At 38.3% G+C, this 12,387-nt stretch overlaps 1 protein-coding gene across 3 annotated transcripts in view; it reads left to right on the forward strand.

Moving 5' to 3' along the window:
* The window catches only part of NUP205 (nucleoporin 205), a 73,635-nt gene that overhangs the window by 21,718 nt on the left and 39,530 nt on the right, over nucleotides 1-12,387 (forward strand). For all 3 annotated transcript variants that reach the window (XM_077831727.1, XM_077831732.1, XM_077831737.1), the window contains exons 9-16: nucleotides 169-285; nucleotides 1,906-2,043; nucleotides 3,122-3,272; nucleotides 4,341-4,546; nucleotides 6,037-6,219; nucleotides 6,961-7,011; nucleotides 10,708-10,917; nucleotides 12,055-12,154. In XM_077831727.1, coding sequence (XP_077687853.1) covers nucleotides 169-285; nucleotides 1,906-2,043; nucleotides 3,122-3,272; nucleotides 4,341-4,546; nucleotides 6,037-6,219; nucleotides 6,961-7,011; nucleotides 10,708-10,917; nucleotides 12,055-12,154 — 1,156 coding nt within the window. The remainder of the gene's footprint in view (nucleotides 1-168; nucleotides 286-1,905; nucleotides 2,044-3,121; nucleotides 3,273-4,340; nucleotides 4,547-6,036; nucleotides 6,220-6,960; nucleotides 7,012-10,707; nucleotides 10,918-12,054; nucleotides 12,155-12,387) is intronic.

A 12,387-nucleotide genomic window follows, 5' to 3' on the forward strand; every position in this document is an offset into this window, starting at 1 on the left:
TTCAATCTATTTCAGTAGCATTTTTGTTTATTAAGGACATGCTTAGGAGTGTTAAAATGTTTTATAAAAATAGATAAGACTAGGTTGCTATTTGTAATCTTTAAGATAATTTTTTTTTTGTTGGCTTAAAATAGACCAACATTCTTCTCCACTTCATAAATTGTATAGGTGAAACAGCTGAGAAACCGTGCAGACGAAGATGCTCGTATGATCCACATGAGTATGCAGATGGGTAATGAGCCACCTATTTCCCTTCGGCGGGATCTGGAACATCTTATGCTTTTAGTAAGTCCTACTTTTTAATTATGTTTGTGAAAAGGGATTATTTGGGGGTTTTCCTGTTGAAAACTTCTGATACCTTAACAGTAAAACACATTATTTGAATAAGAAGATACTGTGTGGGGCATAACTTACCTATTTTTAATTGTCAGTGGAAATCTTCATATTTTTGGTTAAATTAGAAGTAGATATTTTCATTAACTAGTGATGTAGTTGAATTAATTTGCTGACCTGACTTCCCCCTGCTAATAAATATCAGTTTATTTTTGTTCAACATATAAATATTGTACCATTTGTTGCATTTAAAATACTGTGGTGCTACAGTTTAGATACCCGAATATCTTTTGATATATGATTGTGTATACATTGTGCAGTATTTTAAATCTAACTCCTCCCCCCTCATGTTAACACAACTTTAAAATTGAAATTCCAAGTTTACAAATCTCAAAACTATGGTTCCCATCTAACAGTATTTGAGGCACTTTGTGCTTATGTAGTGTTTTTGTGTTTCTGCATCATCCCAGCAAAATTCTATCTATTCACCTTGGGTGAATAAAATATCATTAATTTTTACATGATCATTAGTCATTATGGTAAAGGGTGAGTGTGTAGATTTTTTGCATCTGATATTGTAATTTTTCATAACAGTTTTGCAAGGCTGCTATATACATGGTGTTGAGATCTTAAATGCAAAAAGACCAAGTTACAGCTGATGTGGGAATTGTAACTAAATTTTCTGTGTTTCATTAGAGTAAAATTTCAACCATAATGTTGCCTCTATAGAAGGGTCTTTTTCCATTCTATTTCTTTGTTTGTTTTAAAAGAAATAAAGTTGGTCTTGTGTGTTTATTTCAATTTGTGATTGTTAAAGTTAGATAACATATTCAAATACTGTATGTGGGCAGTGTACATTTTTTCCATCGTTGTTAAGAAATAAATGTTATAATAAAATGAATTGGTGAAGTATACAAATTCCTCCTTAAATACAGTGTACCAGGCAAGTTTGAAATTTTAAATTCTAACCATTTTAAAGCTAGAGAAACATTAAAAATATTTTTTATCCACAAAAAGTATTAGGCAATTTTATAAATCATTAAAAAGGGGGCTTAGAATGAAAATGCCTTCTTAATTAGAACTTGTTATGGCTCTGGCACAAAGCTATAACACACCTATAAAATGAAGAACTTGAAACAGAAATTATTCTGAAGGAAATTTGACCAGTCAAAGAACAGTTAAAAGCTTTTAATCCCAACACTGGCTGATTTATTTTAAGCTAATTGTAGTACAAATACCCAAATGCTCATTTAAAGAAAATAGCAGTGTGTTGATATCCAGGGTTTTATAGGCAACAGAGGGAGAATACTATTGAAATTTACAAATAAAAATTATTATTAAAAAATATGGAAATTTCAGGGTTTTTTTAGCTATGGATTGTTCTCACATTACTGCATAGGAACTGCCATTTTCAGGAAGAGACTATTTAAAAAATTATGTATTAACCATGAGATTATTTTTCTTCCTGTATTTCCAGGTTGTGCTGAAGTAGTGTTCATTGTTAAAATCTTGGCCTTTTTATTTGCATTGACATTTTTGCTCTCTAGAACCGTAATTTTTGTCCCCCTACAGATTGCTGAGTTGTACAGGAAGGATCCCTTTAATCTGGAACTTGCTCTTGAGTATTGGTGTCCTTCAGAACCTCTCCAAAGCTCCACCATTATGGGATCTTATCTTGGAGTAGCCCATCAGCGACCTCCTCAGCGCCAGGTTAGCCAAATTCAACTTTTTTCCTCCAATGTTTTCAGTGGAAAAACTTTTTTTTCTTTCTTTCTTTTTTTTTTTTTAAAATGTGTGTCATTTACCTTAGTGTCATGGTGTTAAAAGCTGCAGGCTGGAGCACCAATAGCTCCTGGAATCGAGAGGAGTAAAGATGGTTTTTGAGGAACTGGTAGAACCACTCTCATATGGTCTTAAGAACCTGTTATCCATTGCCAAGATATTAGTGCACTGCTCCCACCGTTTGTTGTATGGGCACTATAGGCATGCTAGAAAGGGAACCTTTACCAGTTGTCCTTGGCTGTAGATTGTTCTCTGGGGTGTCGGTGGGTATTAATGGGAAAGAATCTAACCACTTTCAAAACTCTTGTTTATGCTTGAGCTACCTAATCGAAGACTTCTACACACGCAGCTACATTTTCTCAGTGAACTTGACTAATAATAATATTTTGCTCTTACGTTGTACCTTCTGTCTGATTATATCACAGTGTTCTATTGATATTCCCAGAGGCAAAACTCTGTTAAGGTGCAGTTAAGGTCTCTTAAGGGTAGAAAACATTACAAGGATGTTGTAATTACCTAAAACCCAAGGATATGAATTAGGATTAAAACCAATCCAAATATGTTAAGGTAAGAAATGCACAGTTAAGGCATCCAAACAACCTTAGCTGTGCCCTGTAGTAACCTAATTACCATGCAATTATTTAGAGATTATGGTCTCAGATTAGATTTATTTTTAAAGAAAGACGTATTAGATTTTCTTCATAGTTTTCCCCTTTTGGCATCACTGCAGCTAATGTTATGAAAGAGTATTGCACCCTTATTGATTAACATGTGTTCCTTTGCAATATCCTGAATATTTTGTGTATCTCTTTTCTCTTCAAAATGTGGATATTTTCTGTTCAATGAAACAGAACAAGCAGTTCACAAGCGTATTTATTTTGGAGTTGTGGTGAGGGTTTTGTATTTTTTAAGTCCAAACCAGAATATACGTTATCATTTTGGTGTCTGTTGTCACCCCCAAAATACCGTTAGATTTCTTTTTAAACGTTTACCTTTTTCATTCCAGGTCGTCTTGTCAAAGTTTGTTAGACAAATGGGAGACCTACTTCCCTCCACAATATACATCCCATATTTGAAAATGCTTCGGGGATTGGCCAGTGGGCCCCAGTGTGCTCATTATTGCTTCAGTTTGCTGAAGGTCAATGGCAGCAGTCATGGTAAGAAAGGTGTTTGACAGTAGGCTCACCTCCCAACTCTTTTCCTAGACAAATTAGACAAGAATGCAGATCTGGATGAGATTAATTGTAGTTTACTATTTAGTTAGCTACTATTAGTCTTACACCTTTAGTACAGAGGTAAAATTCATTTTCACTTTCAGTTGTGGTCTGCATAAAGATACTGGTTTATATATGTTAATTAAATATTTGAGTGTCCTGATTATGGGAGTGGCTGAATTCCTAATATATTTAACAGAAAGCTATAAAACATTTTAAAATCAATGAGAGCTTCAATATATCACTTTTGCTCAGTACAGCATGTTGAAGAGACACTTATTAGCATAAAATAGCCAGGCTGTGGATTTCTAAATACATTTTTAAATGATGGCTGGCATTTCTGAGGTTGCTTTTAGAAGCATCCTGACAAAGTGCCATCATTTGTAACACAGGTAATATAAGTTTCTGTTTTGTTTTCATACTAGCTTGTCAGGGAAAAAATTACGAGACTAACATTGTCTTTACACATTCAGCATGACAAAGGTTCTAATTCATAAACCCATACGATAGCATGATTAAAACAGTAAACCTATTTTACACCTGATTATCATATTAGTAATGTCATAGCTCTTCAAAAAGACCATAAGAGCACAAAGCTCACCAACACCAGGCTTTTATCATAAACTTTGTTTTCCTCTCTGGCCCACTTTGAATCTGAACTGAAAGTTGAGCTCACTGATGATCTCCAATTCTGGTGTGCCATTGCAGGGTACAGATGGTTAAGGAGAAGGGACGGGGAGGTGTTTTAGGGATGCCAATAGGCACTTTTTTTTTCTCAACTCAGAATGTTTGGAAAACAACTCACATGTTGTGGGCATTAACATAAATGATAAATAATAATAAAAGTGCACAACCTCTTGTACATAGTGAGAAGAATTTCTTATTAGTTCAGCTTCCAGAATACTGTGCTGACCACAAGTTAGGGCAGTTTTTTAAAGTTTGATATCCTCTTTGCCACCTGTAAAAGAGCAAAATTATTTTGTAATCCGTTTGAACATTTTTCTTTTCCAGCTGAAAACATCCAAGGAACAGGTGGCAGCCCTGTCTCCTGGGAGCATTTCTTCCGCTCCTTGATGCTGTATCATGAGCACTTAAGGAAGGACTTGCCAAGTGCAGATAGTGTTCAGTACCGTCACCTCCCCCTCCGAGGAATCACCCAGAAAGAACAGGATGGATTGATTTCCTTTTTACAGCTTACAACTACTATAGTGAAGTGGGTAGGTAATCCTTTTCTTTCTAGTGTCTCGCTGGTACGTTTCTGTATCTCTTGCAAGATGACATTTAAACTGACTTACAGATTTGAGTTTGCACGTAACTAACTAGTGGTGACCTATGCCACGTTTGCCCAAAATGGCACTCTGGGCAGAGTCAGCTAGCAGTTGCTGTGATTTGTTTTCTGGACTTCATAAGTGATTGCAGGAATGACTGGGTTGGACAAGCACGTGATAAAGCAAGAAGGGGCAGGGTCTGTTGTTGGTACTGCAAATTGCTGATTTTTAACTTTTCAAGACTCCCTTCCCTCTTGTGGAAGAGTTGTCTCTTTCTTTCACAGCTAAGACGAGTTTAAAAGAAATCAAGTCAGAGCTGAAGAACTCTGAGCATTTACATTTAATAATTTGAGAGGGGAAAAGCCAGAAGAAGTAAACTAAAATAAAAGAAAGAAAATGGCAGGGGAAACAAACTGCTAGTGAAACTTACCTCCAGGCTGGATTTAAATGGCTGCCAGACCTATAGCTGAAAAGGCACCTTGAGTTAAAGGGGTGGAAACTCCAAGCAATGGTTATGAAAATAATACATCAGTGCAGGCTCTACATAGGTGGTACAGCTTTAGTTCAGTTACTGAATACCCACATGAGGAGAGGGTAATTCTATATTAAGTATGCTTAGAATTATCTAGCTATACTAGAACTGTATGCCAGTTGAATAGCTTAGCAAGAGATCTCAGGTATGCTTTAACTAGCCCTACTCAGCTTTTAGATCTTAACAAGTTTAATTTCAACTTAGTGAATGTTAAGAATGTTAAAAATAGATAATACAGGCTTGTAATAGAAATAATGACAGAGCCCTTATCTGCTCTGGTGTGAAGGGGCTGTTGAGGTATAAGCACTTGATTTCTCTAGAGACAGTTGTGTGAGTGTGTTCCTGCTAGTATATGCTTGGGAGTTACAGAAGAGACTTGAGCTTCCAGCACATATGTGCACAATTCCTTTAGTACATGTTGAAAGAAGAAGAGGGTGAAATACTTGGTAATTGTATTCAATTATTTTTAAAAATAAGCTTCTTAATCAATGTTTTTAATCAGTTAAAAGTGATGCTTTAAGTTGGAGCAGTCTTCCATTCTTCCCATCTCTAAGATGTGTTGGGCTAGAAAATGGCATCACCATTGCTTAGGGCTTGTCTACACTACCCGCCAGATCGTCGGACTGCGATCGATCTAGCGGTGGTCATTTTATCGCATCTAGTATAGATGCAGTAAAGCGACTGCGGAGCTCTCTCCCATCAACTCCGGTACTCCACCACAACAAGGAGCGCAAGCGGAGTCGACGGGAGAGCATCAGCTGTTGTATCTTAGATGGACCCCTCTCGGTAGTCTAGACAAGCCCTGAGACTTTGAATCTTTTGAATTAGGTGTTGCAAAACTCCAAGACCTTTCAAAGTGACAATGTGTACTCCACCCTCCTCTCTTGTTTTGTGTATCATTCTGCAGAGTGAGAATGCTCGTTTGGCACTCTGTGAGCACCCCCAGTGGACTCCAGTGGTAGTCATTTTGGGACTCCTGCAATGTAGCATCCCTCCCATTTTGAAAGCCGAACTATTAGAGACTCTTACTGCCTTTGGAAAATCTCCTGAGATAGCTGCTTCACTCTGGCAATCACTGGAATATGCACAGGTATTTTAGGATTTTGTATACTGCTTAGAACTGTAGTAACTGAGTCCTGGCTGAATTGTAATATATTTTAACATTTATATACTTAAATCTTAGCAGTAATATGACACACTTTTCCTAAATGCTCTTTTAATCATTTATTTCCATTGCTGATTATCAAATTCACATTGTTTCTTACTGTAGAAAAGGCCTGTGTACTGATAATAGTGGTGTATTCTTATTGCGCAAGGAAAGGGAATGGGGAGAAACCGGCCCTTTGAATCATAGAATCTCCCACTTGGAAGGGACCTCAGGATGTCGCCTAGTCCAACCCCCTGCCCAAAGCAGGACCAGTCCGCAACTCACATACCAGGGGAGACATAAAGATCTGTGAATCCTGAAGTAGTGCTATTGTAAGAGATCACAAGATAGCGTTTGACCTCTCTAGATGGTTTAGGAGTGACCATCACTGCACTGGAAGGAGTTCTGTCCAGTGCTTGGCTGACATGAAGAAGCGACATGACGTAGCCCTTTGAGGGTTGGGGGGTAAAAGTGAATGTGGAGGATCTGTACAACTCTCAGAGATGGGCAGTCCATTGTTCTATCAGCAGATTAGAGTTTTTTTTTTTTTTTTTTAAAGCTCCTGTTCCCCCTGAAAGAAGTGGTTAGTAGGGAATACAATAAGCATTTCTGGTACAATGTAAACATCAGCCATTTCTGTTAGTAGCTATGTAGAAACACATTTTTTCCCCCTTTCTGTTTAAGATATTACAGACTGTAAGAGCTCCAGGTCAAAGGCAAGCAACTGGCATTGAGGTAAGGGTTCTTCTCTTCTAGGAAGCCACTTTGATTTCTATACAGATGAGTGCAAGGGGGAAAATGTAGAGGTTGTGCCTGTTATTGAGTCTTGAAATAAAATTTTATTTTGCTTTGCATCTGTTATTCCCAAACCTACTCATGGCTCCTAGAAGTCTGTTTTTATCTTGCTTTGTAAATCTAATGGAGTTCTTAAAATTTGTTTGGCCATGCCTAGCAGCTTTCTAATATGTATGGAATCTGTCTTTGCCCTTCTTTCTTGTTATGTACACATTTTTCTAGAATTCCTAGACTGCTTATTGTTTCCTGTATTTCATTTTTTTTCTGCATTAGCAGTCAGTTTTAAGTCACATAAAATCCATTGTGATTTAGCTAGAAAAAGGAATCATACTCATTTTTGCTTATCAGTATGGATTAGTGCATCAGACTTTTGTAGGTATTCTTGCTCTCATTTGTTTTCAGACTTTTCCTCCCTCCATCCCCCTTTAAACAAAACACATGTAAAGGTTACATTCTAATCAGACATGCAAAGTATATCATTATAGTTGGGCAGTAGTTCCATTATAGCTAAGGCTGAAACTTGTTTACTGTTTAACAGGTGGTTTAAGGGCAAGTCTACACTACCCGGCTACATCCACACAGCTGCACAGATGCATCGGTGCTGCTGTAGCCCTTCTGGTGTAGATAATTACTGCACCTCCGCGAGAGGCAGAACCTATGTCCACAGAAGAGTGTCTCCCGCCGACATAGTGCAGTGGGGCCACTGCTTTAATTTGATGTAACTTACATCACTCAGAGGGGTGTCTCCAAAAATACCACATCAATTTTTTTTGCAGTTCTTAAGTTCTTATAACTTTTTTTGGACCCATCTGTTGTTATTATAGTTCTCATCCTCCCATAACTGATCTCACCCACTCAGAATTGATTTTTAGCTTGTGTCTAACACTCATTTTTCTCTTGGGGAAAAACAATATTTAAGAAGTTGGTAAAGCTGGATTCACAGTGTGGATTGAGCCAAACTGGCAAGCGTGTCCCAGACCTGACGAAGAGCTTTGTGCAGCTTGAAAGCTTTTCTCTCTCACCAAACGAATTTGGTCCAATAAACTATATTATTACCTCGTCCACCTTGTGTCTCTAAAGCCAGAGAAAGTAATTTGTGCATGTACAGCAGGACTGGGGCTCCGTTGCAAGACAAAGTGTAGACAGCCTGATGTTAGAGTAAGTGGGTGGCTCAAGGTGATGTATCATGGCTATTCAGCCCAAGCAGTACCCACATACATTTAGTTTGAATCCTGCCCATGACAGCTTGCTGAGAACGTGTGTTGTACTCATTAGTTGCTCTGTCTGTATTCTGCAGAGGCTCCTTCTGGAAGTTTTGTCCCGATACAAAGCTTATGACTTAAGAACCAATATTTGAGTGTAGTCCCTACATGCATACTCATTTTACATTAGAAGTATTGTCAAGGAAATAGCTTAATTAAACAAAAGGAAGATGGAAAGCTAGTAAGCAGCAGCACTAGGATAATGTGATCATGCTGTATGCATCTCATTCCTGAGCAGTGAGACTTGAGTGTGATCAAAGAAAAGGAAATAGCTGCAACTCCTATGTCAGCATGATCAAAGGGGATACTGAGCATCAGCAAATGCACTCGTAATAGAGAGCCCTATTCTCAGGGCTGGCATAAGGTCAGCATTGACTAATGTGGTGCCAGCATACTATCATCAGTCAAAAAGTAGCTTATGTTTATAAGCATAGAATAAACATAGAAAACAAATCTCAACTTTATGCAATAATTCATATGATCTACACAAACCAAAGATTCGTGCCTATCAGTTTTATCTCTCAAAGTATTGTAATTTTTGTGTGTAAAAAAACAAAAGGAGGTGGAGGGGAGTCTGAGGGAAATGTCAGACACTAGAAAAAAATTAGTCACTTGGCCCTTTTAAAAACAGTCGCATCAAACAATATTTTTCGCCTCACATGTTGCTATAAAAAAATAAAGCAGTGAACAAATTACAGTAAACTTTTAAGAATTATATTATGATGCAAAAAAGAGAGAGTTTGTAGACCTTTTTCACTCCAGTTAAAATGGAAATCTTGGTGCAGCCTTAACCGTGGGTGACATTACCACCCCATATAACATTGCTGGGTTACATTAGCGCTAGGCGTAGAGATAGTGGTGCAGATTTGGAGTCATTTGATCAAGGGATCCCTCAGATGCTGCCTCCCTCCAATAAGTCTTATTTTAGTATTCAAATTTCTTTAAAACCAGAGGTGTAACAGGATTGTTTTGAATTCTACAGCACTGGGAGAGGGGAGCATACACCCATTGAGATGAAGGGGTCACTTCACATCTCTGAGTTCTTGTGTCAGGCTGCATTAATTTCTATGGGCTGGTTTGACTCAGCTGAGCATTCAGGCCTGCTGTGCTGCCGAGGATAGTACAGAGTCCATTCCCTCTACATGAGGTCTTGAAGAAAAGTAAAATGTATGAGGCTCCCCTCCATTGCTGCCTCCAGCTGGTAGATATGCTCCTCTGTTACCACCTTCATTCCTTCTCATGGCCTCTCCAGCCCTATTGGGAGGATAGAGGGGTCAGGAGGAGGGCAGAGCCAGTAGAGAGTGGCAGTGAGGTGTTCCCAGCCTTGTGCCTTCCCACAGGCACCCCTCAATCATGCTCCCACACTACCACCACTTCCTCAAAAATCCAGGAAAATTCACTGCCCAAAAACTTTAATACAGAGTTAAGGTTGACTGGCGATGCCTTGTGTCCTCCCAGAACACTGAGTCGTTCCTCATGTCTGCTTATCAGTCCAGAATGATTCGTACTTACCGTATATCCCCAATGGCCATTGCCACTTCCAGAGGGCGGAGTAGAGGTTGTAGGGTCGGGCAGTTGTGTACTGTAATTCTGTATTTGCTCGTTTTCAGAGGTTTAAGTACAGGTGCATTTAACATCTTAGAATGGTATAAGGCATTGCCAGTCAATTTTAATTCTGTGTAAACAACCATTTTAAGAGGTGAATGTACTATAAACTATTATCTGTCCTCTTTTCCAACATTGTTTTTAAAATCACCTAATGGCCAAGACACTTGAAAACTGGTGGCAGCTTAGAATATGTTTTAGGCTACAATCTTGAAATCTGATGCATGTAAGAGGACTTCTGTGCCTGTGCAGAGCCCCATAGAAGAGAATTGGATGTAGTGTTGGAGCCAGCACATGTGCATCACATTGTGGGTTTGGGCTTAACTTGTTTCTTTGCTTGTTTTTGTGGTGAGTAGTGGCGAAGGAAATGGTATTGCTATTAAAAAGAATGGTAGATAAAGCAACAGTTGAGCTTAATAAGAGTAAGAGCTATCACTACATTATTATGTTAATTGCTTTTCAAATAATGAAGTGTCAAAGTAGGATACTTCTTAAATTAAAAAAAAAAAAAAAATTGGGCCCAATCCTACTTTCCCTGTGCACCCTGACTCCCACTGAAGTCAATGAGAATGAATTTCAGTCATTTCAGCCTTCAATCAACATTCCCTTCCCGTTTTTTGATTGTGTTTCAGCCTTATTATTTTGAATGTATTTTGATTTTAATTACAAATCTATTGAGGTGGAATCTTGTTGCTGTTGTCTGGTTTTTTAGTGTTATTTCTTAAGTTGAGGCCTTGATGGTTTTTTTCCCCCCCCTCCTCTTGGGAAGGTTGAACTGAATGAGGTTGAATCTCGGTGTGAGGAGTATCCTTTAACCCGTGCCTTCTGTCAGCTAATCAGCACGCTGGTGGAGAGTTCATTCCCTTCTAACTTGGGGGCAGGACTGCGCCCACCAGGCTTTGACCCCTATCTGCAGTTCCTCAGAGACACTGTGTTTCTCCGATTTCGCACCAGAGCTTACCGGATTGCTGCTGAAAAGGTAATTTTTAGTTGTGAAGATAGTTCTTTTGGGACTAAAGCACTTTAGTCTCTGGCCTTGGAAGAGCTGTGATGTGCAAGTTTGATGCAGCTGTGATGAGTCCATGGATTCTTTAAATCAAAGCTGTAGCCAAATGACATCCTCCACTCCTGAGAAGCAGATTGCGGAGAGATTTACAGTATATATCTTCATTGTTCAAGAATCGCTTGGTTGTCCTTAAAGGGCTAGAAGCACTGAGCTTCTTGATACTAACACATTAAATCGACAAGATGTGATAGCCTTTTAACAGCCAGCAAGGAGATGCTGAAGTCTGCCAAAATGTGGAGCACAGAATGTAGACTGGAAAGAGCATTTTCAAACACCACTGTTTGCATTGTCAAAAGCAGGATAAAATTAGTAAACAGTCGGGGTGAGAGTTGTATTGAGTTTCCATACTCCTTTGGTAAAAGAACTCTATTTCTGAAGGTAAAGTGTCTCTAGCCACTTCTCTAGCCATGTGAGAAATACATGGAGTTAGCTATCTGCTGTTGTTACATTATGATATTTTATAAATTGCTTTGTTACCAGAATTTTACCAGTTTGGCTAATGATTGCTAAACCTAAGTAGCTTTCATAGACCTGAATAATTAGAACCTTCATCCACCAGTTAGAGTTCTTTCATCATGACCATGTCACAAGATTATTTAACCAAATAGTGTTAACATAGTATTTTAAGTTCTTGAAGCATGGAATTTGAGTTCCTCAATATGATTCTTTTTGATGAAAATGCATTTACATTGAAAGTGGAGTGACCCAGGCAGGCAAACAGTCAAGTTTACAAGCATATTCATTCTTTTATACATTTCAGAATAAGTTTGCATCTGGTTTTGAATATACGAAAAATACACTATCGTTATATTTGCAGATGTTCTTTTTAGTTCAAAAAAGCACACTGATAGTATTTCAAATTCTCTGACTTAAGTAATTTCCTAGTGCTGTGGGATGCTAATTTTAAAAGCAGACACATTTTTCTTGAAGTCTTGCCCAATCCATTGTTGAATTGTTTCACTTTCCCTTCTAGTTATATTGTTCTGTCATCCTGGTTTTGTGAATATTAATAATATCCTGTGTGGTGTGTTGTTTTGTGGTTGTCCACAGTGGGAGGTAGCTGAGGTGGTTCTGGAGGTTTTTTACAAGCTGCTGAGAGACTACGAACCTCAACTTGAAGACTTTGCGGACCAATATGTGGAGTTACAAGGTTAATTTGTTCATTTATGTACTGTAAAACAAGATTATTACTTTCACTCTACTTCCATACCTCTGTATTGTGATCTTATCACATTTTACAAGCAAGCTGAGTCCATGCTTAGATAGGAAATATCCAAGAAACTCTAAAGTGCTGCTGACTCAGTAGGCTGCACTCTTTTCTGAATCAATAATGAATCAATGCCCCAGCATGGAACTAGGGGGCAATGTGCTTCTGGAGGTGAT

The sequence above is a fragment of the Eretmochelys imbricata genome, chromosome 1 (genome assembly GCF_965152235.1).
Source record: "Eretmochelys imbricata isolate rEreImb1 chromosome 1, rEreImb1.hap1, whole genome shotgun sequence".
Taxonomy (NCBI): domain Eukaryota; kingdom Metazoa; phylum Chordata; order Testudines; family Cheloniidae; genus Eretmochelys; species Eretmochelys imbricata.